Genomic DNA, 25,679 nt, shown 5'->3' with positions numbered 1-25,679 from the left:
GCTTCTGAGGGTACCAGGAATGCATGTGTGGACGTATATACATGTAGGAAGAACACACACACATCAATCTTTAAAAAGGGTGGTGGTGGTAGATAGGAAAAGAGGGTGGTTGAGGCAGTGTCTGGAGACTGCTGGAAGCAGGAGGCCTAGGCATACCGGTGTCAGTAGGCTGCAGCCAGCTGAAAAAAGTATAGGGGGAAAAGAAACGCCATTACCTGGTTCTTCTGCTAAAAGCCTGTGTCTTATGAGGGCAAAGGAAGGTCACGATTGTCCTTCGGGCTTTACACTCTGGGGTTCCTGGGTGGAAGCGGCTGCCAGGTGACCACAGCTATTCAGCAACTCAAAGAAATGACTGTTGGCAGCCCAGAGCATTGCCAAATGGCTCTGACCACACCTTGGCTGCTGCCACCAGAGCAAACAAAGGTGGGCTAGATTGGTTGCCTGGCAACTGCCACTCCCTCCCTCGGTTCCTCAGCAGTGTTCTGTCCTTTTGTGATGGCGTCTCTTGGAGATGCTCGGGACACTTTGTAAATTGTCCTTGAGAGAAGTCAGACTTGGGGGAGGGTGACAATGTAGATTGTGTCTGTGCTACAGGTCACCTGTCCACCTCGCCTGTGTGCACCAGGTGTTAGTTCTCCGTCTCAGTGACCTCTTGGAGCTTACTTGGGAAGGCGTTCTTTCCTGTGGGGTGGGAGAATGGTTAGCCGCAGCTCTGGTAGGAGCCTCCCAGAACCATTTCTGGGTGGGAGTGCTTGCCACCCTTAGTCTTTTTCTCTTGTGCCTGTCTCGGGCATGGCCTCAACTGTTTCATGTGGCTGGTTCCTCCTACCCCTTGGTTAGAGAGAAAACTGGGAGGAAGGGATTGATCATACATGCCCTGCTTGAAACTTGATGGCCACTGTTGACTCCTTTAAAGCTTAGATGTGTGGGCCTGGCTGTGCCAGGCTTTGCATCCTATCATAAGAGAGGCTGTTCCCTCCAGCGAGGCTCATATCGTAGCCCACAGGGCTGTAGAGTTTTGAGAAATACCCACGTACATCAGTTTCTAGAATCCCGGGTATCTGGTGTTCTAATCCTCTCAGGGCGTCTCTTCAGATACAGCCTGGAGTGGTTGACAGGCGATGAGCAAACTCAGGAAAGCATTCTCGACTGACCCATGGCTCACCTGCTGCTTTCCATTTCTTCGTGTAAAACTTGCTGACCTCCTGGCTTGCCAAATGCACACAGCTGGCAGGCTGGTCTCTGGCACACCCTGGTACTTGTATGAGCCTATCAGTGAAATCAGGTTCTTATCAAGAGTCAGTTGTTTGTTCCCAAACTGGTTTGTAGGTGTTGTGCTTGCTCCTGTGACTACAAAATTGAGTGTGACATTGTATAAACAAATGAAACAATGATTGCCACAACTCCAGTCTTACAGACAGACGACAGACACACAGACTAAGCAACTTATTCAAGGCTGTGCAGTTGGAGTTTGAAGCCAGCTCTCAGGCCCTATACCTTAGAGCAGACAAAGCTGTTGTCTCTATTAATGCCTATGTGGCCACTTTGATATCATTCCATATTCCCATCAAAAGAAGCACAAACAACTAAACTTTGGGCATATTTTGTAAGACTCATAACAAAAATTTTAATACATTTTGTGTATGTGCATGTGTGTGGAGTTTAGCAGACAACTTGTTGGGAATAGGTTAACTGTGGCTTCCAGGGAACTGAATTCAGGTCCTCAGGTGGTGGCAAGTAACTTTACCCACTGAACCATCTTGCTGGCCCCTCTGTAGTGACATTTTACACTTGGTGTGTTCACACTCTTGTTCTAATGAAATCAGAACTACAAAGTAGGGCTAGAGCCGAGCTGGTGCACAGCCATCCTCAGAGACCGAGCCCCACCCAAGAGGTGTGCCTGTCTGTCCCACCTCTGTAGGCTGGAGGACAGTTCAGAAGTGGCAGCGCTTGTTGCTCTTCCAGAAGACCTTGGTTCAGTGCCCAGCACTCAGGTCAGGTGACCATGACCGCCTGTAATCGTAGTTTCAGGCCATCCAACACCTTTTTCTGGCCTTCGAAGACACCAAACATTCACACACATATATAATAAATAAAAAAAAAATCTTTAAAAAATACAAAAGAAGCCAGGCAGTGATGGCACACACCTCCCAGCACTCAGGAGGCAGAGACAGGTAGATCTTTAAGTTTGAGGCCAGCTGGGTCTACAAAGTGAGTTCCAGGATAGCCAGGGCTACACAAGAGAAACCCTGTTTCAAAAAACCAAAAACTAAAAACAAACCCCTGCTGGGCATGGTGGCACATACCTTTAATTCTAGCACTTGAGGGGTAGAGGCAGGTGGGTCTTTTGAGTTTGAGACCTGCATGGTCTACATAGTGAATACCAGGCCCCCAGAAATATATAGTGAGACCCTGTCTCAAAACAGATATGTAGAGGGAATGTCATTCGTAAGAAAGTTGCTTTGTCTGGTTTTAGTTAATTAACTGCTGTATCCAAGTAGGTAGATCTGTTGTCTCAGTCACTGTGAGGGAGATAGATGAGAACAGGAGAGGGTGCTGCAGGCACACTGGTCTGCACTGAGGGTTTCTGTGAGGAAATGGCGGGAGTTGTAAAGACTTGAGCACTAGCTACTTTTCCAGAGGACCCAGGTTCGATTCCCAGCCCCACATGGTGGCTCGAAACCATCTGTAACCCCAGTTCCAGAAGATCTGATGCCCTCTTCTGGGCTCCTCAGATAAGAGGCATGCATGTGGTCCACTTACATGTAGACAAACACACATGCATATAAAAACAAACAAATCCTTTTTTCCCCCTGAGACAGGGTTTCTCTGTAGTTTTGGAGCCTGTCCTGGAACTAGGTCTTGTAGAGGTTGGCCTCGAACTCACAAAGATCCCCCTGCCTCTGCCTCCCAAGTGCTGGGATTAAAGGTGTGTGCCACCACCGCCCAGCACAAACAAATCTTTAAAAAAAAAAAAGAGAGTTAGGGACAGCATTCCCTGTCATGGAGCAGGGTGCAAAGAAGTGGAAAACATTTTTAGAACAAAATTAATTTGTGCACATATTTTATGATATGAAATTTGTAGTGTCACGTTTCACAAAACTTGTGTGTGCTCTGCCAGCGTTGCTGACGTGATTCTCACCTTGATTTTTAGTTTGTAACAAGGCAGAAAATTCAGGCAGTGAACCAGGCGGCTCCTCATCCTTCTGAGGGACTGAGATCAGACACTGGTAGAGCAGAGGCCATGTGGGAGGGAGGGCCATGAGGAAGCTGGTGAGGCCTGCGGTAGCCTCCGTGCACCACGATGGCTTGTTCTTGCCTGGCATAGGGCAGTTACATCAGTGGGACCTTCCCTAAGCTTGAAGTAGTCCGCCCTGTGCTGCTGCTCTGGTCTGACAGCTCAGATCTGCAGTGACCTTTCTGTTTCCCACACCTGCTTCCTCCCCAGTGAAGGTGGCCTAGGTCTGCCATCCCAGCGTGTGCCAGGCTGCAGTTGGTTAGCTTATAGGATGGACTGACCTAGCATAGGGTAGGAAGGTGCAAGCGAACTGGCTACTTAGGCTATGTCCAGGGTTGTCCATGGTACCTTCTACTCTGGAGCTGAACTAGGTGTCCAGGATTGTTCATGGTACCCTCAGCTAGACTAGGAACCAGAATCTTTTCTAGCAAAAAAGGGTCCTCAACCTTAGCCTTCCTACAGGAAGATTATTCCTGATGCTAATGAAATCCTGCTTAAAGAAGATTCTGGAAGGAACCGGGCTGCTGTTCCTGAACTGAGGGCTTCGAGGGACCTCCTGTGAGGTGCTGGAGTGAGAAATGCAGGTTTCTACTCCTTCCACTATCCCCGGGCTTCTCTTCAGATAGCTGGGTGTGGGCTTTCCACCCACTCCACAGAAGCAATCTTGAGACAGAGTTTGGGTGTGGGTGCGTGGATGTAGGGTTGGCTAATGGAGATAATGGGGTCAACACTTCTGCCTTGTGTCCCAGAGGCCTCAAGCCTTAGGTGTGGTGAGCAGGGAATTGGAGCCAGACAGGCTGGACCCAGAGCTGGCTTTGCCACATTTTAGCTGGCTGCACCAAGGCTGATCTCTGTCCTCTGTCAACCAGGATAATAAAGGACTGAAGCATCACGAAGGTTAAGTGAATTTATCTGCAACAGAATGCTCAGGACAAAAGTGGGGTGTGGTGGGCCATGCCTGCAATCCCAGCACTCCAGAGGCAGAGGACAGCCCCGAGCTAGGTGCATACTGACTTCTAGCCAGAGCCACTTAGTGAGATTGTTTTAAAAAAGAGAAGATTTTAAAAAAAAAAAAAAAAAAAAAAGCCCCAAGCAAGTGAGGCACATTACATGTAATCCTCACACTTAAGAGGCTAAGGCAGGGGCGCGGTGAATTGGAACCTAGCTTAAGACAACTTCTAGGTCTGGGTTGTGCTTCAGGGGCAGAGCACTTGCCTAGTGCAGTCTTCTGGGCTTCATTCCCAGCACCATTACATTGTTTATAAGATTTATGTGTTTATTATGTACACAGTGTTCTGTCTGCACATATGCCTGCAGGCCAGAAGAGGGCACCAGATCTCATTACAGATGGTTGTGAGTCACCACGTGGTTGCTGGGAATTGAACTCGGGACCTCTGGAAGACCAGCCAGTGCTCTTAAACACTGAGCCATCTTTCTAGCCTCCCTCATTAAAATTTTTTTAAAGGCAACACAGCATGGCCTAGTCCTCTGGATTTTAACTGTCTTTATTAGCATCATTCAGGTTTTCTTGTTTTTTTGGTATTTTTTGTTTTGTTTTTGTTTTTGATAAAGTTTTTTGTTGTTGTTGTACATTTGTTGTTGTTTTTAACAAGCAGTGATTGGTGCTTTGCCTGCATCTATTTCTGTGTGAGGGTGTCAGATTTCCTGTACCTGGAGTAACAGACAGTAAGCTGCCAAGTAGATGCTGAGAATTGAACCCAGGTGCTCATAACTGATGAGCCATCTCTCCAGCCCCAAGAAGGGGTTTTAAGTAGCCCTGGCCGACCTGGAACTCACAGAGGTCCACCTGCTTCTGCCTCTCAGAGTGCTGGGATCAAAGACGTGTTTGACTCTGAATTCCAATTTTAGGGGCTGAGGACAGGTGGTTTCTTAGATTTCTTTTTCTTTGTTTGGAAACACCTCCTTTCTTGGTTTCAATAACCCAAACCTGTCAGGCAAGTCTGTGGCTACCAGGTAGTCAAACCAGCTAGCAAGAATTCCTGTGGCCTTCCTGCCTGTATGGCCTAGGCTGCCAGCTGGAGGTGGCAGGGGCTGACTTCCCTTACTGTGACCTGTTTTCAAGGCAGGCTGAACTCTGCTCCCAGGCAAGCAGAATGTGTGCTGCACAGACTTAGGTGACAGAAGTGGGAGCAATTGGAGCCAGTCCTGGCCCTGTTCCATGTATGGAGACTTACGTGTCTGCCCCTCCGCACGTTTCGTGTTTTGGTTTGTAGCTGTGTGTCTAGAAGACAGTGACCCGCAGGGAGGGCGGCATGGCGGCATTTCAGCAGCACCCTTCTTTAACGTGGGTCCACTGTGCTCTGGGCTAGCCCGTTCAGAGGGGCGAATAATGGCAGTTGGTAATTCCGGAGCTTCTGAAGCATGTCTAGCACTGGGCTAGTCTTGGGCTGTCTGCTTTACACTCCTGGCATACCGCGGGAAGCAGGTGCCAGGGTTAGTCCATCTCACCAGAAGGAAGCCTAGGGGATTGTCAGCTGGGTTGTGAGCGCTCAGATAGGGACAGGGCCGAAGGGTCGGGGTACAACAGCCTGAAGAGATGTGGGAGGACCCAGTGACCTGGAGGTGCTAGTGTGGGGGACACAGACAGCAGGAAATATTCGTGGCATTCCTGGGCTCAGCGCCTGTCCTAGGGCATCGGCCGCCATCACTCAACAGAGTGGGACTCTGGAAGCAGCCCTGTTAGAAAGCAATGTTGCCTTCCTGTGTGATTTCCCAGCCTTCGTGGGCACACCAAGGGCAGTAGCCTGGAAAGAAAGTCAGTCATTGGCCGTGCCCCTAGAGCTCTGATGCTGTCCTGATGCAGAGCCACCTGCGCATAAATATACATAGCCAAACACCTCGTAAACACGGAACCAAAAAAGCTTTACTTGGCAGTAAGCAAATTTCAGCTAGAATACTGACCTGTTCCCTCCCCTTCAGACGGAGGCTTAGAGTTTAGTAAATTGCACAAAGTCCCTGATCAGTTTACTTCTCTTTGGCATAAATCAGCAGAGCCCAAGGGCCAGCCTCCCCACAACCATGAGCTGTTCAAAATATGGGGCTCCTCAAAAGTACAGCAGAAGTCCTCAGCGTTTTCCTGGGCTTTCGAAACAGTTGACTCCTCTAAGCGCTGGTGTCCATCGGCAGGTTGAGCAACACTTGTTTCCTTGATAAGTCTCCAGATGTCTACCCTGTCTGTCACCTGGACAGTGCCAGAACTCAGTGCCAGAAGTGGCCAGGATGATAGTCTGTGTCACAGTTTGGGAAGGCTTCTGTCCAGCTTCTCCTGGGTCATCACACTGCTGTCCCTCATCTGGGTTTTATGGGTTGCACGAGGATCTTCGTGCGTCTCCTGTCGGGGCAGCAGCAGCGCACACAGCAGCAGCTGCAGGCCAGCAGCATCAGCAGCAGGACCGTAGCTAAAGGGAGAGGATGGTCCAGGGCTGAAGAGCTAGGGGAGGAAGGGATGCCCACCCTCCCTCCAAAGAACCTGCCCCCCGCCCCCCAGTCTGGAGCAGTGGTCACAAAGACCAGAGTGGCTGACAGGGTCCTGTCTGTCTCTTGCTTCACTGCCCAAGCCTGACTCCTTTCAGTTCGTGGTTGATACCCGGTGGTATCCAGCACTGCCTAGCAACTCCCTTAGCTTTCCCTGGGACACCGCTTTCCCTACTTCCCAACCTTCCAGCCAGCACCATGGCGTGGTCTCCCAATTATCAGGAAGAGCCCATAGGACACAGAAGGGACAGGGCTAAAGGGCCAGAGGCCAGGTGCCCAACTTGCCTGTGAAAAGAAGGATGATAGAGAAGGCCACCAGCTCCACGGGATCAGCCTGGGGCAGTCCTTGCAGCTTCAGCAGCAGCCTCTCACCCACAGAGCGAATCTCCTCCTTAAAGTCTGTGGCTGCCATGTTGCTAGGGCTCCTGTGTTCTGTAACAACAGACAGAGCACCGTAGAGTCCCTGTGGAACTGCTCACGAGCTGGGAGGTAGCTCCAGGGAAGCAGCCTCTCCCACCATAGCCTGCAGAACAGGTTTGTCAGTCTCAGCCCTGCACCTCTGGTGGATCCCAGGCAGAGGGAGACAGGCAGTCAGGGAACTCTGCTCAATGGTAGGGTAGCCCTCAGCCCACACTTGGTGGGAGCTGCCCAGGGCCAGTGCAGCTTGTGACAGATGTGACCCAGAGAGCCTTTGAGAGGCCACCAGATGGCCGCAGCCGATGACGGTTCACCTGCCCATTCATATGGGGCTCGGCTCTTGCATTCCTTTGTCTTGAGACACAAATAGCAGGTTTGACTGGGGTGCCCCAGCTGACACAGCTCCCCGGCCAGCCTCTGGGTCACTCAGCATTTTGGTACCTCCCCAAGATGGCCTTAGGGTTGCAAGACAGGCCTCAGCATTCTGTGTGGGAGGGGAATCAGACTCCAGGAACAGGTTTATGGGGACTGTAGCTGGATCAGCTATAGGCAAAAACTGAGGGAGGGGTTGTCCCTTGAAGGATATGATGCTGAGTCCCTGAGGACTCTCCTCTGCTACCAAGCCACTTTCTTTACTCTTAAGAAGGGGTCACACAGTATTCCCTAGGGCTATCATTCAGATGGGAACAGGAGTTCTAGGACTAGGTCAGCCAGCTCTTCCCCTCCTGGAGTGCTGGGCCTGTTCTAACCAGAAAAGGCCTGACTGGAGTCAGGCTGGCCACGGCTTCCAGAGAGGGCCTGGACAAAGCTCTGGGCTGAGTTCCTTGGTGGAGCCTTTGAGCTTCAGCTCTTGTGAGTGAGAAGGAACTGGGACAGCCTTGTGCCAAAGCATCCAAACTGGTTCTTCCTGAGGGATGGGGGTAGGGGACCAGGCGCTTGTGTCTTTGTTGGTTGCCATGTTGGCCCTGTGTCAACCGGGCAGGTCCCCTCCTGTGGTCTGTGAGACTGGTCACTTCCAGCATTCCTCCCTGCACACAGCAGGCCTAAACTCCCTTGAAGGTCATGGGACAGGGTCATCCTACGTGCAGGCCCTCTGCCCTTGTGCTGCGCAGTCTCTGCCTAAGTCTCTGAGAATGAGAGGCCCTGGCTGCCCTCAGCTGCCCATCGTAGGAGGCCAAGCCCTGGCTGGCTGCCCTTCTTCCCCTAACAGTTCTTCAGGACCTAGATCACAGCTGCCAGCCGCTGGGTTTCCTCTCTGTGAAGCACGTGGTGCCTTCTCTGAGTTTGTTCACGTTTTGTCATTTTTGTGCTCCTGGGGAATGGGCTCCAGGGCAAGTCCTGTACCACAGAGCTGCATCCCCAGCCTGTGGCGCCTTCTCTAACCTCATACGCCCTTTATAGAAATGGTTTTTTATTTGCTTGCTTTTCGAGACAAGGTTTCTTTGTGTAGCAGCCCTGGCTGTTCTGGAACTTGCTCTGTAGACCAGGCTGGCCTCAAACTAAGAGATCCTCCTGCCTCCACCTCCCAAAGGCATCTGTCACCACCTTGCTATTTACCCCTCCCCCTCTTGTGCGATGGACCGGCTCTTTATCTCTGTTGTTGAGGTGAGAGGCCTTTGGGAGGGACCTGGCTTTGGGAACTTTCTCTGGGTGGGGACTGACGGGCCAGGGAAGTCAAGGATGGACCCAGCCCATGCACCACCTACTTACTACCCATGCACTGTTTATGGAGGCCCATTTCAGCTGAGCCCCTGAGTCACGAACTATAGCTCTTTAGAAACCCGTGAGCTGTGCACACTCAATACCACCCCTTATGAGCCAGGGGCATCAATTTTATCAGTTCCTCACCACCACAGTGGGGCACTCCAGACTTTTTGAGAACTGCACTGTTATCTGTCACTAAATGAGTAGATCTGTGTGTCCTGCTGATGAACATAAGAACATTCCTTCTGGTCAGGCCAAAGGCGCTGCAGCTAGGGCGTGCTTGCAAAAGTGATCCATCCACTCTCCTGTCCGGGACCTCTGCAGCATTCCCACCCAACAGAAGTGGTATGCATTTGGTTCAGAACCCGGGCTGCTGCTTCTCACTCTCCCTCTTCATCTGAGTTTGGGCTGGCTTGTTCAGCCTGGCTGGCACTGTGCCCACATTGCCTCACGAGCCCAATGGAGACACTCCTTAAAAGCAGAAGCGGGCAGGAGGTTGGTGGTCAGGAGAGCTTTCTGTGTACCACACCCAAAGACCTAGAGAGAGACTCAGGGATTAGGGGGGGATAAGGCACCTGCTTGGCAGGGTTGTCAGGGTTGGGACCATAGGTCTAGCTGGAAGGTCTCAATGTCCAGTTTCCAGTGGCTCAGGGTTGGACCTGCTGCACAGGGAGGTCAGAATTTGTTGGTCTAAAGTTCCAGCTAGCAGAGTTACTCCCAGCTTCTCTCTCCTTCTCTCACTCTTCCCTGTACTCTGCTTGGCTTGCGAAGTTGGAGAACTGCAGACTCCTGCCCGCTACAGCTGAGCTCTGCTCTGCTAGAACACCTCGTATGGACAGCCACGTAGCTGTGCCTAGGCCTTCCATAGGCAGCCTACTGGGGACTAGGTGGGACCTGTCCACCATGCCATGGGGGCTGCCTGCCAGGTCTTGCCTTTTACCAGCAGAAGTGGGGCTGCTAGGTATGGCTATCTGCCCTCAAAGGGCCGAAGAGGAACTCTTTGCTTGGCAGTTGATAATTTTGTTATTTTAAGCTCTGACCAACAGAACAAGCACATGACAGGGGAAGGGGGGCAAAGGGGTCTTGTTCTCCAAAGAGGAAAGAGGCGCATTCCGGCAGCTCCCCAGGCGTCTTCCCAGTTGGCTATTTAAAGCAGGGCCAACAGATGCCTGGTGCCCAATATAACCAATGGTTATTAGGTAACCTTGTTCCCCAGCTGTGGTCAGGGGGAGTGGGAGCCCTGGGGCTGGCCCTGTTGACTGGATAACCCCCTAAGTTAACAGAGCAGAGCTACTGGTAGTTGTGTGTTTCCTGGACTTTCTATCCCAGGTTTACCCACTTCTTTCTCAACCATATGTTTCAATCAAGAACATGGGGACTAGAGAGAGTCTCTTAATGCCGTCTTCAGTAGAGGAAGTGGTAGCTTCCCCTGGAGAAGCTACCCCTGGGTCCACCTGTTGCCCAGGCTGCCTGATAGCATTTGGAATCTTTGGAGGATGCTCCCGGCTGGGTTACAGCCAATGGTCAGGGAGAGCTAGCACAGCAGAAGGAAACTGGCCGGGCTGGGGGACTGACTAGCATTCCTTGTATGACAGGTGGCTTTGAGGTTCTTGCTGTAGAGTAAGCGACTGTCCTGTAGGCCAGACAACTGCAGCTTGGTTGGTCCCGCAGTTTCTCCACTTCCTCATTGTAAACCTGATAGTTAGCCCCAGCTGCCATGTGCACAGGGCTGGCAGTGTGTCTGTGCCTGATAAGCAGGGTCATTTGTCACTGATGGCTCGCAGCCCCAAAGGGCATCTTGTACACTGTCGTTTTGTCATGGTGGGTCCTGCAGCATATCGTCGTGTTTGAGAAGCATCCTGAATGAGGTATAACCAGTAGATGTGCGAGAGAGATCTGAGGGTTCCAGCGGCCTGACCAGCAGGGCGGAGATGTCCACTGTGTGCCATGCTGAGTGTCTGAGCGACTCCATCTCTGTGGGGCTTCAGTTTGAAATCAGAAATGGGTGGTCCTGCTGCCCTGGCCCCCGAGCTTCCCAGAACAGGGGGAGCTCTGGTGGCCGGTAGAACAGGGGGAGCTCTGGTGGCCGGTAGAACGGGGGAACTCTGGTGGCCGGTAGAACAGGGGGAACTCTGGTGGCCGGTAGAACGGGGGGAACTCTGGTGGCCGGTAGAACGGGGGGAACTCTGGTGGCCGGTAGAACGGGGGTAGCTCTGGTGGCCGGTAGAACGGGGGTAGCTCTGGTGGCCGGTAGAAATTAAGCGAGCTCCTCAATCTGCATTCGTAAGTCTGGGCTTCCCTTTTGACTCAGGGACTACAGAAGCTAGGGTTTTGTGGGTACCGGTCACCCTCCTGCCTCTGGGGTCCAGTAGCTAACAGCTCACTGCCATGCCCCCTTCACCTTTCCTGATGTGCTGTCCCCATTGTGACTTTAGTCCCCTCCGTGCTCCACTTCTCACGAGTACCATGGGAGTTAGGTTCCCAGCCCTGCACAGGCCAAAGCCCACTCCCTCGGCTGAGCCTAGAAACTGGGCCTTCTCCTTGCCTTCCAAACCTGGATGATGTTTTCCTTTCTACTGGATAAGAGCTTGTTTGCTTTGGGAGGAACATCTCTGGGGGACTTGAACCCTGGTGTGAGGACAGAAGGCAGGAGGGTGAGCAGCTTCCCTGCCCAGGAAGGCTGTGCTTGTGCCGTCCAAAGAACGTCCCAGGGTCGCCATTCCAGTGGTGCGGCATGGAGCAGAACCCTGGGTCATCCCCAGCCTCATCCGTGCAGTCACCATCTCCCCTCAGCCATGGGTTTAGAATCAGGCGTGCGTGTCTCATATTCGGTTTTTAGAGATCATGGCCAAAGGAGGACCCAGGGGATCCCCGGAACCTAAGTGGGTACGGAGACTCCTCCCTGGACTAATCCTGAGCCGGAAATGTAGCAATGAGCAGGTCAGAGCCCCAGAAGACGAGGAGACTGCTGCTCTCGTCTGGACCCTAAGTAGGCAGTTCTGCTCCAGGTTCGTCTCCGTCCTGGGGCTGGGGCCTGTGAGCCAGCTAGGCAACCTTGTCCTGAACAGGGAGAGCTCAGTCCTTGGGGGAATGGAGGCTCAGTGGGTATGTAGGCCTATTTTAAGCTCACTGAATAGAAAAGACTTGATGTGTCAAGTCAGCAGCCCCCAGCTCCCTGCTATCCACGGTAAGTGGCAGGACACCCCATCCGCTAGTGCTCTGACCCAAAGAAAGAAAGAGCTCAGGTGTGTATACAGGAGGTGACTTAGTTCCCAGTATCCCGGTGGCCCAATGTATCCCCCCAAATGTTCCTCTCTGAGCTCATGGTAAGTTGTGGGAGATACGAGACGCTGACTGCCCATTCCCTCCTCTTCTGCACCCTGTTACCTCTGGCCTGTGTCACTTACCTGGGAGCTCAGATATCGAGGAGCCAAGAAGAGGTACCCAAGAAGAGAGCCGTTATGTGCTTCCTCTCAGTCCTTTGCCGCCACCTTTGGCCACCTTTGCCGGCTTCACCAGCGCTGTGCTTTCCTGCCAGTGGCTCTCACTCAGACACCTCTTACAGGAGCTCTTGGCTGCTGACAGCCAGCTGCTGTCCAGCTTAGGCTTTTTTGTTATTGGTTGCCCTGGAGAGCTAGGTGTCATATTACCATTGTGAGGCAGAGCCAGAGGAGCCCTGCCCAGGAGGTCCACTCTACTCTCAGGATCCCCAAAACGACTCCCTCACTTACTCCTCCCCTGCTCTGTCCTGCCCCGCCCCCGAGGGCTGGGCTAATAAGTGGTTGGCTGTGGTTCCCTGTGGAAATAACCTCAGGGGGCTCAGTCTGAGGTTGCTGGGGGAAGAGAAGGGAGTACCTCCCTCTTGAGCACCCCACCACCCTCTGGATGACCTTTTTGGCTTGTGTTCCTGACCACCCCAGTCTGTCTCTTGGGCCACTCCCTAGCTGCTCCCTCTGGCCTCTCCCAGGAAGAAAAACAGAAGCTATGGGGCCACCCAAGCAAGCCAGCAAGCTTTGCACTCGCCATCTGGTGGGGCACTTCTGCTGCTCAGTACCCAGAGGCATCTTGCTGGAAATCTGAGGATCCTAAATACCTTAAAAGTAGCCTGCTTGTTTTGAGGAGAGGCTTGTTTTGATGAAAGGCCTAACAGAAAGGACAGTGGGACAGTATTGGTCTCATTCTGCCTAGCTGGCTCCACACAGTAACGATTGACTGTCGTGCACCCAGCAGGCCAGGCTGCAGGGGAGAAACTGACCTCAGCCCTGCAGTCAATGGAGGCCTTTGAATCCGAGCACAGAACCCCAGTGAGTCAGAGCTGGGGGGCAGGGTGTCAGCCACCGTATGGCCACAGCACCAGAGACAGGACAGGCCACCTCTGTACAGCAACAGTCTTGAGCAGAGGGAAGGAACGGTTGCCATATATTCAGTGTTAGTGGAGCTGCAGGAGCGCCCAGTCCAGTGGCTGCCTCTGCTGGCCCCTTCCTGCTGCTTTTGTCACTTGGCTTCGGGGACCCTGCTGCTTCTTTCTTATTTTTATTTTTTTAAAGATTTATTTATTGAGCCGGGCGGTGGTGGCCCAGCCCTCGGGAGGCAGAGGCAGGCGGATCTCTGTGAGTTCGAGGCCAGCCTGGTCTAGAAGAGCTAGTTCCAGGACAGGAACCAAAAAGCTACAGAGAAACCCTGTCTCGAAAAAAAATTTTAAAAAAATTATTTATTATGTGTACAGTGTACTGCCTGCATGTATGCCTGCAGTCCAGAAGAGAACACCAGACCTCATTACAGATGGTTGTGAGGCACCTTGTGGTTGCTGGGAATTAAGCTCAAAACCTCTGGAAAAGCAGTCTTAACTTCTGAGCCATCTCTCCAGCCCCCAAGGGACCCTGCTTCTTTAGGGGCTTGTGTTCCAACTGGCTGCTCTCTGGGGTCAGATCCCCAGACAGTACTCAAACTAAGATGAACTCTGTTAGAGGCAATTTTTGCCAGCTCTTCTTGTCTTTAGACTGGGCACTCAGACAGCCCTGCCTCTGGTGTCTTTCTCTCTGCTTCCTCAACCTCGTACCACACCCCTACCAGTAGACTGTCTGGTAAGGACCCTAGAACAGTGGCCGGCCACTCCCAGGGCCTCAGCCTGGGGTCAGAAAACAGACCGAACTTCTTGCGCCAGGCAGAATGGTTATCCCAAGGGGAACATCTGGGAGTAGGTGAGAGGGGACGCTCTAGTGAGGCTGTGTCTCCCTGCCTGGCTGGGTTCAACAGTGACTAGGCATGATAACCGCTCTCAGAACTGCTGTCTCTAGGACAGTGGTTCTCAACCTTCTGAACACTGAGACCCTTTAATACTTGTGGTGACCCCAACCATAAAATTATTTTCATTGCTGCTTCATAACTGCAATGTTGCTACTTTCATGAATCAAAATGTAAATATCTGTTTCTGATGGTCTTAGGTGACCCCTCTGAAAAGTTCACTGAAGCCCCAAAGGGATTGCGACCCATGGGTTGAGAACTGCCGCTCTGGGAGCCGTGCCAGGGGCAGCCCTTGGCCTGGAGCAAAAGGGCTCATGGTAGGGGGGCCAGGGGGAGCTAGAGATCTCTAAGGAAGGATCAAGACATGCTCAGGCCTGCGACCCCAGGACTGGGGAATCTGAAGCGTGTGTTCAAGGCCACCCTGAGCTATAGTGAGACCCCAGCTTAAGAAACAACAACAACAGAAAAACACCAGTGTGGCTGCAAACACCTTTAATCCTAGCACTTGGGGGGCAGAGGCAGACAGATCTCTGTGAGTTTGGAGCCGCCCCAGTCTACATAGTGAGTCCTGGGCAAGTCTTGGCTACATAGTGAGACCCTGCCTCTAAATAACGGAAGAAAAAGAGCCAAGCAGACAGAGCACTTGGATGGGGTGGCCCTTTCCTGCCCTTCCCTCCTTCCCCACAGTGAGGACTATCCCTGTAGAGCATGCCAGCAGTGCTCACAGCCTGTGAGACCACCCGCCATGCTCCGCTGTGCCACTGCGCCCCAGCAGCGTAAGTGGAGAGGCCCTGGGATTCAAGGGTGAAATGTTTTCTCACTGACATAGTCTTGGTGGCAGAGCCAGTGTCTGTGCCAGAGCCTCAGCTCACCAGGGCATTCCAGCACTGCGGGGAGAGGGAAGAGCAGGGTCCCAGAGCTCATAGAACAGAATGAGGTTCACATCCCGACCCCCAGTCACCCAGTGCATGACTATAGGAAGGCTGCTTTATCTCACTGGCCCAACTCTGCACTGGGCAGCCCCAGGTGATGCTCCACAAGCCCCTGTAAATAAAAGAGTACAGAACAGGGACTGGAGAGGTGGCTCAGAGGTTAAGAGCATATACTGTATTTGCAGAGGACCCTGGTTCAGTTCTCAGCACCCCCTGCCCTGCAGGCTCACAACCCATTTGGAACAAGTCCTGACATCAGGTACTAGGGGTCACTGATACACATAGAACAAATCCAGGAAGGGCTTTGAAAGATAGGAAGCATCAAGAGTGGTGCTAGATAGTGAATCAGAGTTTGGAGACTGGGCGGACATCATTGCTTGCTTCAGCTCCCATCCCAAGCACTGCTCACTGTAGGTGCCGCCATGCTGCCATTGCTAAGTACTTCGGGGATGCACCTCCTGCCTGCGTCGAAGGCTGTGACCACTGCCAGAGTCCTGCGGCTTTAAGGGAGAAGCTTGATGCCCTGGAGCGCAGCAGCAGCTGGAGCAAGACCTGCATCAGGCCCTTGCAGGAGGACGACTTCGACCCTGAGCTGTATGAGGGAGGCCGCAGAGGCTACGGGGGCTTCAGCAGGTGAGAACAGAGAAATGCATCCGCTGGCCCTAGCCAGACCAAGGTCGCATTCTGCAGCGTGGTGTGGTACTCTTCCTGGGGCCTGGGCTTTAATGCTGTGCCAGAAGATCGGGGAAGAGCAGAGCCCCGACCCTTTCTGCTCACACCTTGCCTGTCCTCTAGGTATGATGAAGGTTCTGGAGGGAGCGGTGATGAGGGCAGAGATGAGGCCCAAAAGCGGCAATGGAATCTTTTCTATCAGAAGCAGATGAGCCTGCGCAAGGTAAAGGTGACAGAGACCGTGACAGGGCTCAGTGGCTCTGTTAGTTTCCAGTGCTGTGACCAAAACCAAGTTGGGAAGCAAGGGGTTTATTTGGCTGACACTTTCCGCATCACCGTCCAGCATCAGGGGAAGTCAGGGCAGGAGCTCGGGTCAGGATCCTGGAGGTAGAATGGAAGCAGGGACCATGGGGGAGTGCCACTCTCTTGTTTAGCTTGTACAGCCCAGGACCACTGGCCCGGGAATAGCAAAACCCATAGTAATCTGGGCTGTCCCACATCAAGTAAGAAAATGCCTCCCCAGACCAGTCTGCTAGAGGCCATTCCTCAATTGAGGTTCCCTCTTCCAGATGACTCTAGTTTCTGTCAAGTAAACAAGAAAAAAAAAAAAAAAACCTAAGCCAGCATAATGGCTCATGGCTTTGATCCTAGCACTTGGGAGGAAGAGGCAGGCGGATCTGAGACAAGACCAGGGACGACATAGTGAACCCTGTCTCCAAAGTATCTTTCCTACCCCCTAAAAAATAACCAGCACACAGTGGTCCATGCAAGGCCCTGGATGGTCCCCTGTTCGCCACCTCAGTAGGAGTTGCCCTGCAGCAGGGCAGGATGTCTCATGGTCCCTCATGCTGTCTGTCTTCCAGGGCAAAGAGCCCAAGATAGAAGAATTCACACCCCCAGGTTGGTACAAAAATGCCCCCAGGGGCTTGGGTACTGTGTCTGGTTGTGAACAGTGGGTCGCTCAGTGAGGGTTGGGGGCCTCCAGAGAGCTGGTCAAGTGGAAAGCCCTTTCTGCCTTTCCTCAGATGAAGACTGTCCCCTGAGAGAGGCTTCAAGCAGGAAGATCCCTAAGCTCACAGTGAAGGTACGAGAAGGACGCCTCTTCACTTTCTCTCAGGGCCCCTCCCTGACCCTGAGGGTGGGTGACCAAGACCTCACTCTCCTCATAGGCCCGTGAGCACTGCCTGCAACTTCTGGAGGAGGCGCTGAGCAGTAATCACCAGGCCGCAGGGTCCCCTGACGGGTGAGTGTCCAAGAGCTCCAGGGGGAGGACAAGGCTTGTTCCTTCAGAGAATGCCTCTCCGCAGGTTGTGATCCATCCCACTCCATGGCTCCCAGTCCCTGCAGCCTTACCAGAGACTGCCAAAGGCCACACTGAAGGACAGTGAGCCGAGGGGTACTTAGAGAAGCCTGCTCAGAATCCACATGCTCATCCTCACCAGGCCCTGAGGCTAGCCCATGGTTTCTGAAGAGAAACCAAAACCAGGAGGACCGCAGGAGAGGACTCAGGCCTGCCTGTTGTCTTGCTCTCATTCCTTCCCACAGAGCTGACCTGCGGGCCAAGGCTGTGGAGCTGGAGTATGGGGCATTCCGAAACACCAAGATGGTCAACCTGTACAAGGCCAGCGTTCTGAAGAAGGTAGGCTTGGGCCAAGGAGGTCAGCAGGCAGTGCATGCTCGTAGTCTGAGGACAGGGCAAGGCCGCCTCTCCTGTTCAGAAGCTACCTGCCAGCCGCTGGCCTGGAGCCCCTGACAGTGGTGAAGCTCCTGGCCTACCTGGAGGTGTTGCGGCCATCCCAGTGGGAGCTGCACTTCCCTAGCGTCCACTCCACTTAATGCACAGCAGGGTTGGGGCGTCTGGACTGGGGCTAAGCAGTAGCTTGTGGGTGCCTTGATCTCCCTGCCTGTCTTTAGGTGGCTGAGATCCACAAGGCCTCCAAGGATGGTCATCTCTATGACATGGACGGTGATACCAAGAGCTGCAGTGCTGGGGCTGAGCCCGCGGAGCCCAACGACTACGACATCCCACCAACCTCCCATGTCTACTCGGTGAGCAGCGTCCAGGTTCCTAGGGCAGCTCCACTTCTGCTTCGCCCTCCGTGCCCGACCCAGATGTCAGAAAGGCCAGAGAGGATCTCTGTATTTGTCTGTCGGTCGTGGCCTCTTCTCCCATCAGCCTGACCCCCACCTGAGTCCTGTTCAGCTCTCTCTTCCTACATTCCTGAGAGCCTCTTGCCATAGCCACAGCTGTTTGTGGGGAGGTCTGGGTCCTGAGCCTTCTGACTTCTTCCTTTTTCTCCTCACAGCTCAAACCCAAGAGAGTAGGAGCTGGCTTCCGCAAAGGCTCCTGCCCATTCCAGACAGCCACAGAACTGTTGGGGAAGTCTCAGATCCAGAAGCAAGCCTCTGAGGCTGTGCTGGAAGGTGAACAGGATCCCCCAGGCTGGGACTGTGACCTTCAAGATGAAGACAGGAATGAGCCCCTCCCTGGGTACCAAGGAGAGGCTCCTGGAAGTAGTGCTAACTGTGGGGAGCCCTCGCCCGAGAAGAGGACAAAAGGCAGTGCCAAGGCTAGAGCCAGCAAGAAACAGCAGCTCCTAGCTGCAGCGGCCCTCAAGGATTCCCAGAACATCACCCGATTCTTCTGTCAAAGAACAGAAAGCCCGCCTTTACCTGCTTCAGTCCCTTCCTGTGGGGGTATGCCAGAGGACTGCGCAGAAGCTGGAGTCCAGGGGCATTTGAATACCCTAGGACAGACTGAGAGTCCCAGGGAGGGACCAAGGTAAGAGTTCCGTGTCCGGGAACCCTCATTCTGTGGCAGCATCTGACCCCTTTGCTGCCTGGGCCTCTGAAGCGTCCAGCTCATTCACGGTGGGCCCTGCTGGGCTGCCTGGATCTAGAGCGCAGCCAAACCCAGACCTCTGATGCTGCTCTTCCCTCCGGCCAGCCTCTGCTCACTCCGAGACCAGAACTGCCCTGAAGGTCAGCCTAGTCCTCTGAAGGAAACTCAGGCAGGCAAGCGGCCCAGACCCCAGCAGGTACTGGAGGAGGTGCGTGGTGAGGAGGAGAGCCGCCTGGGCCAAGGGTTAGGGTCAGGGAAGATCACTTCTCACACCCTAGCAGCAGGTGGGATGGGCTGGGGGAAGGCTCCTGGTGTTGAGGTGCAGACTTCCTTCCAAAAGGGAGGTAGAGTAGCGCCAAAGTGATGTGTCCATGCTGTGACCCTATCCAGGAGAGCTCAGAGAGGACTCAGAAGAAGCTTTGTCCCTCAACACAGTCCTCCGTCTTGGCAGAGGCCAAGGGCAGTGCCCTGGCCAGTGATAGCAGCACCGAGAGTGAAATGGCTCGGGAGCCCTGCCCGCTCTCAGCTCCGGACATCTCCGTGAAGGAAGCTGCCGCTGTGGTGGTCAAATACCTGACCCCCTTCTATAAGGAGGGCAGGTTCATGTCCAAGGTAGGGTGTGTGGGCCTGGAGGATGTGGGTCAAGGCAGGGGGGTTGGGGGTGGCCAGGAATGTGCACCCTGAATGAGGTAGGGCAGAGAAGGCCATTGAGCCAAGGCAGCTTCTGCCCACTCTGGCTCTGCCTTGCCCTTGGCAGTGGTGGCTCCAGGGCTCTGTCCTCCTCTCTTTCCTTCTAGGACTTGTTTAAAGGCTTTGCCCGCCACCTCTCACATTTGCTGGCTCAGAAGGCCTCTCCTGGAAAGAGTGGTGAGTGCCGACCCGGCCAAGGCCAGAAGGCATGGTGGGGGTGGACAACGGCTGCCAGGAGACTGGTCCTTACCTTCTCTCTGTCCTGTCCTGCTATCTGCAGTGAGGGAGGAGGCCCAGACCCTCATCAAGCAGTTTTTCCATGATCGGGACCGGTGTGAGAGTGAAGCTGACTGGCGTGGCCTCTGCACCCCACAAAGATGACCTGCCTCTGCTGACTGAACAGGGTCCGGCAGGCCCGTGCCAGAGGCACCAACTTTCTCAGGGTCCTCCCCTTCGCCCCTCCCCCCAACCAAACCACACTGTAGAGATGTCACTAGACACGCAGTGGAAGGTCAGAGGTTAGCCCATAGTCCTTTCTCTCTGCCTGCTTCTCCTGGCCTTCACGGCCAGGGCCCCACATTAGATGGTTCGATGGAACGGCTGCTGCCAAAGAAAAACAGTGACCTTCCCGTCTTTGTTTCAAGTCCTCTGCCAGGGCGAGGCCATTTCTGCCCTTGAGTGCCTGCCCTCTTACTTGAGATCCCAGGCTCCAGGCCCTGCCCGTCTGCTGCTCAGGATGGCCAGACCCAACTGACATGTTTGCAAGAATAAGAAGAATAAAGTCTGCCCAAGATACACGCTCATGTTCACACACAGTCGTTTTATTTGTGCTGAAGCTGCTTCATCCAGGCCCGGTGCTGGCCCTAGAGCTGAGTGGGCATTTTCCCCAGGCAGGACGTCAGACGCCCAGGCCAAGTTCCTACAGCCCCAGCTCTGGGTTCAGTGCACCTCGGAGGGCATGTGTCTGCTCGCTTCCGCAGTTGATGTCGCTGTGGCAACCTCTGCCTCATGACCCTCACTTGGGGTTGTGCTGCAGGAAATTTCAGGGCAGGGGCCAGGCAGCGAGGATGAGCGAGAACCACCCAACATCCAAGGCAGACTGCTCAGGGAGACTCAGCCGAGGCCTGGCCACTGCGTGGAGGACAGGCTGCCCTCCTCCATCAGGAAGACAATGGTGTGCTTCAGCTCCTGGGCCTGCCAGGCAAAGATGGGTCAGTACTCTCCCCACCCCCACCACCTCTGCCCCCACTGCTCCTCAACAGATACCAGTAGCCACTGGCTGAGGAAGCATTTCCTGGGGACTGCAGAAGTCTCGGCCCCTCACCTGGGGCAGCTCCAACCAGATGGTCTTGGGGTTATCAGCGGAGCCATAGTTGAGTTCCAGGCCAGGGACCCCATCGTCCTGCAGTGGGCTGAGCAGGTGGAGCCGCTGCAGGTCTTTCAAGGGGATGGAGCAGCAGGGTTTCTGGGGTAGCAGATACAGCAGAGATTGGCGCTGGGACGGCAGTGCATGGTATGAGATTGACTCAGGATTTGAACCAACACGAGAACAGGATCTCTACCTACCTGGGAACTGGGGTCCATGAGGACAAGATGGTGGCGGTTGAGCCCCAGGAGGACAGGTCCAGGAAGAACAAGCTTGCTCACTCTCAGTACCATATACACAGTGTAGCCAAAGAGGGGCAGCTGGGCCGTGGTCTCTGTGGGTAGACAGGACGAGAGTCCTGACTGCAGATCTCCCCAGGGCAAATGAAGGGTGACTGGGCACAGAGGCCTCCACACTCCCCGCTGCCCCTTCACATGGACCTACCGATGAAGTCCGTCTGTGCTCTCAGAGAGCTGCAGCCTTGCATCTGCTTCAGCTCCTGGCTCACTAAGCTCTTGATGCTGGCTGTGTTCACCTGCCATTGCAGTGGCTTGGGGATATAAGCCAGCAGCTCTTGCCTAGGAGGCACAGCCTGGGTCACTTGGGCCTGTGACCATGGCCCACCTGGTGCAGGGTGGTGCATGTGCCACATAACCGAACTGGCACCTACTATGGATAAGGACCCCAGGGCCTAGCTCAGGGTCAGGGGGGGGAGGGGCAGAAGACAGGCATCGACTAAGGGAGGCCTGTCTGGTCAGGACCGGGAAAGGTGAAGTGGAGCTGTGGAGTTGCCTTGGGGGAAGGGAGGTAGGAGGCCAGAGAAGCCCTTAGGTTTGGGGGAGGGGGGCTGACAAGAGAAGTTGAGCTGACTTCACGTACTCCGATGGCGGACTTTTGCTGGCTTTCCTGAGGTGTTGGAGGGCAGCCAGCCGGGCAAGTTGAGCATCTTCCTGGGCACTGATCATCAGCTTCCCTTGCAGGTAGTCCCGAAGCACCTGAGGAGAGGAGGGTTGTGGGGGGCCTGCTGGGTCATGACCTCCCCAACAGCTGGTGGCTCTTAGAGACTCAGACTTGTTCTTGCCCCATCCCTTCCAGCTGCCACCGAGCGAGCATCATTGTGGAGAGGGCACCTAGAGACCAACCTGGCCATAGTGGATTTCAGTGTAGGTGGGGTGGTCGAAGTGCAGCGGGGTCTCCCAGCCAAGCCGCCGGCTGTGCAGGCTCATGTCCTGGTCTGTCATGACACTGTTGATGTACTCATGGGGCGACAGTGGCCGAACCAGCTCGCCTGCGTAGGGGACCCATGCCAAAATTGAACACTGTCCCAGCCCAGAGTCTACGTTCCTGTGAGAGGACAGTGGCTGGGGCCCCGGGCTCACCTTTGCCCTTGATGAGGAAGAGGGCAAACTCCTGCACTTCCTGCGGGTCTGTGATGCCCATCTGTCCACACAGCTCCTGAAGCACTTCCCCTGACACCTGGGCACAAGACGGGCCAGGAGGATCGAGACTAGCGTCCCGAGCATAGGCACATAACATAGCCCCTCTCCTTGGCAGCTCCTGCTCACCGTGAAGGTCTCTATGTTTGTCCTGTAGTCCACACCACCAGGCAGATGAATCAGAAGTAAACGAAGCACTTGCCCTTTCTGACAGGTAAGTTGTAGGGTTAGTTTCCACAATCAGAGGTCCCGGCTCTCTGCTTCTAGCCACCCCCACCCATTACCAGAGAGTCCTAATACCAGGAAAGCTTGCATTTCACCCGGTGGTGGTAACTTCTGGCGCCCCCCATATTTGACTGTGCGCTGGAGGTTCTCCTGGCTACTCCGGGCCAGTTCTGTAGAGAATGATGGGGGGGGGGGTCACAGGTGTATCCCAGCCCCTTTACTGGCAGGGCATTCTCAGCCTGAAAGTCCCTCTTCCCAACCCAGGCACCTTGGCTAGGGCTGGAATCCTGCAGGAACTTGGTCACATAGGGCATCAGAGTGGTGGACGGTGCAAAGAAGCCCGTGAAGAGGCTGAGGATGCTCCAGCCCAGAGCGCAGTGCTTCCTGCGGGGTAGAGCTGGGTTTCAGGCTGGCCAGACCGCAGTGCTGCTCCCGCCCAAGCCCTCTACCCCACAAGCCCCACTCACGGCTCAGGGTGTTCTGTGACTTGCTTGATGACCTGGCAGTACATCTCATCTCTGAGGTCCTCTTGGCACAGCTATGGGGACAGGAGGAGTGAGTGGGTAAGGCAAGGGACAGGACAGTAGAGCCAGGGGGCTGCTGTGCATGATGGCTGGCCAGGGGCCTGTCTTTAGACACACTGCTACCTGGCTGGGCTGTGGTAGCGCAGGCCTTTAATCCCAGCACCCAGGAGGCAGAGGCAAGCGGATCTCTAGAAGCTCAAGGCAGGCATGGTCTACACAGTGAGTTCCAGGACAGCCAGGGCTACAAAGAGAAACCTTGTCTTGAAAAACCACACATTAAAAAAAATGACTGAATGAAAGTGACATCCCAACACTCACCACCTGGCAGCCTTTGCCCAGCCCAGCTTGTCACTTGTTTTTAAATTATTTGGTTTTTTGAGACAGAGTTTCTCTGTGTGGCTTTGGCGCCTGTCCTGGTACTCGCTCTATAGACCAGGGTGGCGTCAAACTCAGAGGTCCTCCTGCCTCTGTCTCCCGAGTGCTGGAATTAAAGGTGTGTGCCACCCCACCTTACCAAAGATCAAGTGAGAAACTACCAGTAGCAGTAGAGAGTGTGTGTGTGTGTGGTTTTTCAAGATAGGGTTTCTCTGTGTAGCCCTAGCTGTCCTAGAACTCACTCTGTAGACCAGGCTGGCCTTGAACTCATAGATGGGCCATTCTGGCCCAGGCAGGAGGGCAGGAAGGGTGCTCAGGGTTGGCACACAGTTCTTACCTTCAGCAGCTCATAGAGCAGAGCCAGTTCGTCTGTGCTCCGGGGCTTAGGCTGGTCCCCCATAAACTGCATCAGAGCTGCAGGCAGGATATGAAGCACAGTAAGCAAGGGCTGGCCGGACCTGTGCTGCCACTGTCCAGGCTGCCTGACCTCTGATGCCTTCCTCTCCGAACGCATACACACCAGGCAGGACAGTCAGCTCTAACTTTGTTGAGGAAATAGGCTCAAGGATGCCAGTGTTAGCTGAACCCATCAATCGCCCCAGCTGTCACAGTTGGTAGAGAAGGCTTCCTATGCTGGCGGATGGGCTGATCCAGGGGGAGCTCAAAGAGAAGGGAGTCAGGTGCCCACTCACCCTTGAAGCCAGCCACAGCCTTCTTGTTCATGTCCTCATTGCTGAGACTGATGAGGGATTCCTGGATGGGGTCCTGCGGCCAAAGAGCCTTAGCTGTGAATCTAGGGCCATGGGAGTCAGAAGGCAGATCCTTGGCCCCCACTCCTCCCGACCTGGCCTCTTACCTTGCTATATTGGATCAGGTTGGCTGCAGCCTTCTTCTTGGCACCTCTGCCTGCCTGTGTCAGCCTGTGGAGGGCAGAGGGAAAGACAGCCCTGCTTGCTGGCCCTCCCGCCCTTGTCCCAGGCCACGAAGCCCATGGTAAGAGCAGTGACCTGGTGGCTCTATGGTTTGTACCAGGGACGACTGAGGGCAGATAGGCACAGAGATTGGTTCAGAGCACTCACGAGGTATGAGGCTTCCGGAAGTAGCGCAGGGCAAATTCCTGCATGGTGTAGCTGTGGGAGTCAGCAGACAGGGAGCTGTAGGCTGTGTACGAGGTGGCCTCGGAGCCTTCGCTGGGTTCTTGGCTCCCGGGATGGGTGGGGCGCTGGGAGCACAGGAAATTTGGTACCACCCCAGTGCCCACCTGCCACCTAACCCAGAGGCCCTGTTCCCACTCTTACCGCCTGGTCCCCAAACCCGTCAGACCCGAGAGCAGTGACACCAGAAGCCAGGAAAGACACGATTATTTATTAAGCATCTTCTATGGAGACAGTGAACTAAGCACCACAGAGTCAGAGGCTGTGGATTACAAGTCTTGCCGGGGAGACGAGGCAGGAGATGGCAAAGGATAGACCGCACTGAGCGAGCGCGCCCACCAGGCCACAGGAAGCAGCAGCACCCGAGCGAGCCAGGCAGCCCTGCTCTTTCCTTCCGAGGCTCCTAGTTAGGCCTTCACTCCTTCACCTCTTCTGTCTTCCTCACCTCCTGAGCTGGCTCCTTCATCTGCCGTGCTTTACTCTTGCGCTGCCAGCTGTTTCTCTGTCCCAGGGAAAAGGAGCTGTCCGGAGCAGCAGCTGGCTGCACCATGTCGGCAGGAAAGAGTCCCGAGCGGCCTCCAACAGAGCCAAACTGCCAGCCTAGAAGGCATTGCAGAATGATGGTTCACCTGCCTTGCCCCCTCTGCCCCTTGGCAGCCTCCCTCTGCCAGCCCTGGGGACTACCTGGCTCCGGAGAGACCCCTGGCTGCAGCTTGATGAGGTCCCCACGCTGGAAGCTGAGGAGGCTGTGGTCATCCGTGATGTAACTGCGCAGAGCGATAACATAGCCAGAGTCCTGGGGACAGGTGGACAGTCTGTGGTCTGCTGCCTGCCCCATGTCCTCCCAGCCAGGACCCAGGAGCACCAGGGACCTTGCCGAAACTCCAGCCTCGACCCATGGAGGCCAGGCAGGGCGGGCTAGCCCACACTTGCCTTCTTGAGCTCACTCAGGAACTGCTCCACCATGGCCTTGATGGCCCTGGCTTGGGCTGTGTGCAGCATCAGCTGCTCGTTCTTCAGTGACAGCACCAAGGTGGAGCCGCCGCTGCACTCCACAGCCAACACCTCAGCAAAGCTGTGTACACAGTCGGGGTGTGAGCTGGAGGCCACCTGCCACCCGGTCCGGGCTCTGTCGGGACCAGCTCACCTGTAGGAGCAGAGTGTCTTCAGCCGCTCCAGGTGGAAGCTAGGGTCTTGGGTCACCTTCAGCAGCCTCAGTCCCCGGTGTGACACACCCAGCAGCTGCACGTCGCTGCCGCTCTCACCCTGTCAGGAAGGCAGGTGTGTCGGTCATTCCTGGCACTGGGGTCCTTGAGTAGAGAGCTCCAGGGCTGAGCTGTGCCCCACTCCCAAGTCCAGCATCAC

The 25,679-nt window shown here is 54.6% G+C and overlaps 3 protein-coding genes across 6 annotated transcripts in view; 1 reads left to right on the top strand and 2 right to left on the bottom strand.

Annotated features, from left to right (window-relative positions):
* Recql5 (RecQ like helicase 5) overlaps positions 1-20,031 on the top strand; it is a 40,201-nt gene extending 20,170 nt beyond the window's left edge. For 2 of the 4 annotated variants that reach the window (XM_050140212.1, XM_050140210.1), the window contains exons 8-19: positions 15,445-15,663; positions 15,826-15,925; positions 16,566-16,602; positions 16,728-16,786; positions 16,872-16,945; positions 17,248-17,341; positions 17,617-17,751; positions 18,009-18,484; positions 18,650-18,740; positions 18,935-19,156; positions 19,342-19,411; positions 19,515-20,031. In XM_050140212.1, coding sequence (XP_049996169.1) covers positions 15,445-15,663; positions 15,826-15,925; positions 16,566-16,602; positions 16,728-16,786; positions 16,872-16,945; positions 17,248-17,341; positions 17,617-17,751; positions 18,009-18,484; positions 18,650-18,740; positions 18,935-19,156; positions 19,342-19,411; positions 19,515-19,615 — 1,678 coding nt within the window. In that variant the 3' untranslated portion in view covers positions 19,616-20,031. Of the gene's footprint in view, positions 1-15,444; positions 15,664-15,825; positions 15,926-16,565; positions 16,603-16,727; positions 16,787-16,871; positions 16,946-17,247; positions 17,342-17,616; positions 17,752-18,008; positions 18,485-18,649; positions 18,753-18,934; positions 19,157-19,341; positions 19,412-19,514 lie in introns of all 4 variants that reach the window. The other 2 variants (XM_050140209.1, XM_050140208.1) reach the window with 1 other exon arrangement.
* On the bottom strand, positions 219-15,429 carry Smim5 (small integral membrane protein 5). The gene is made up of 3 exons (XM_050140213.1): positions 12,262-15,429; positions 7,019-7,165; positions 219-6,657 (listed from the first exon to the last, which is right to left on the bottom strand). Exons 2-3 carry the CDS (start codon positions 7,143-7,145, stop codon positions 6,548-6,550), a joined length of 237 nt encoding a protein of 78 aa, XP_049996170.1. The 5' UTR covers positions 7,146-7,165; positions 12,262-15,429; the 3' UTR covers positions 219-6,547.
* A 150-nt stretch (positions 20,032-20,181) lies between the features above and the next one.
* The window catches only part of Myo15b (myosin XVB), a 34,815-nt gene continuing 29,317 nt past the window's right edge, over positions 20,182-25,679 (bottom strand). The window contains 19 exon segments of the mRNA XM_050140214.1: positions 20,182-20,428; positions 20,559-20,699; positions 20,801-20,934; positions 21,045-21,178; positions 21,480-21,595; positions 21,743-21,888; positions 21,980-22,076; positions 22,166-22,243; positions 22,337-22,431; positions 22,530-22,645; positions 22,729-22,799; positions 23,498-23,574; positions 23,853-23,925; positions 24,017-24,080; positions 24,240-24,382; positions 24,760-24,914; positions 24,999-25,110; positions 25,248-25,389; positions 25,462-25,580. Of these exon segments, the coding sequence (XP_049996171.1) occupies positions 20,348-20,428; positions 20,559-20,699; positions 20,801-20,934; positions 21,045-21,178; positions 21,480-21,595; positions 21,743-21,888; positions 21,980-22,076; positions 22,166-22,243; positions 22,337-22,431; positions 22,530-22,645; positions 22,729-22,799; positions 23,498-23,574; positions 23,853-23,925; positions 24,017-24,080; positions 24,240-24,382; positions 24,760-24,914; positions 24,999-25,110; positions 25,248-25,389; positions 25,462-25,580 (2,094 nt within the window). The 3' untranslated portion in view covers positions 20,182-20,347.

This window comes from Alexandromys fortis, unplaced genomic scaffold, assembly GCF_014885135.2.
Source record: "Alexandromys fortis isolate MF-2015 unplaced genomic scaffold, M_Fortis_MF-2015_v1.1 scaffold_39, whole genome shotgun sequence".
Classification (NCBI taxonomy): Eukaryota; Metazoa; Chordata; class Mammalia; order Rodentia; family Cricetidae; genus Alexandromys; species Alexandromys fortis.
This window is presented reverse-complemented; position numbering and strand designations above follow the sequence as displayed.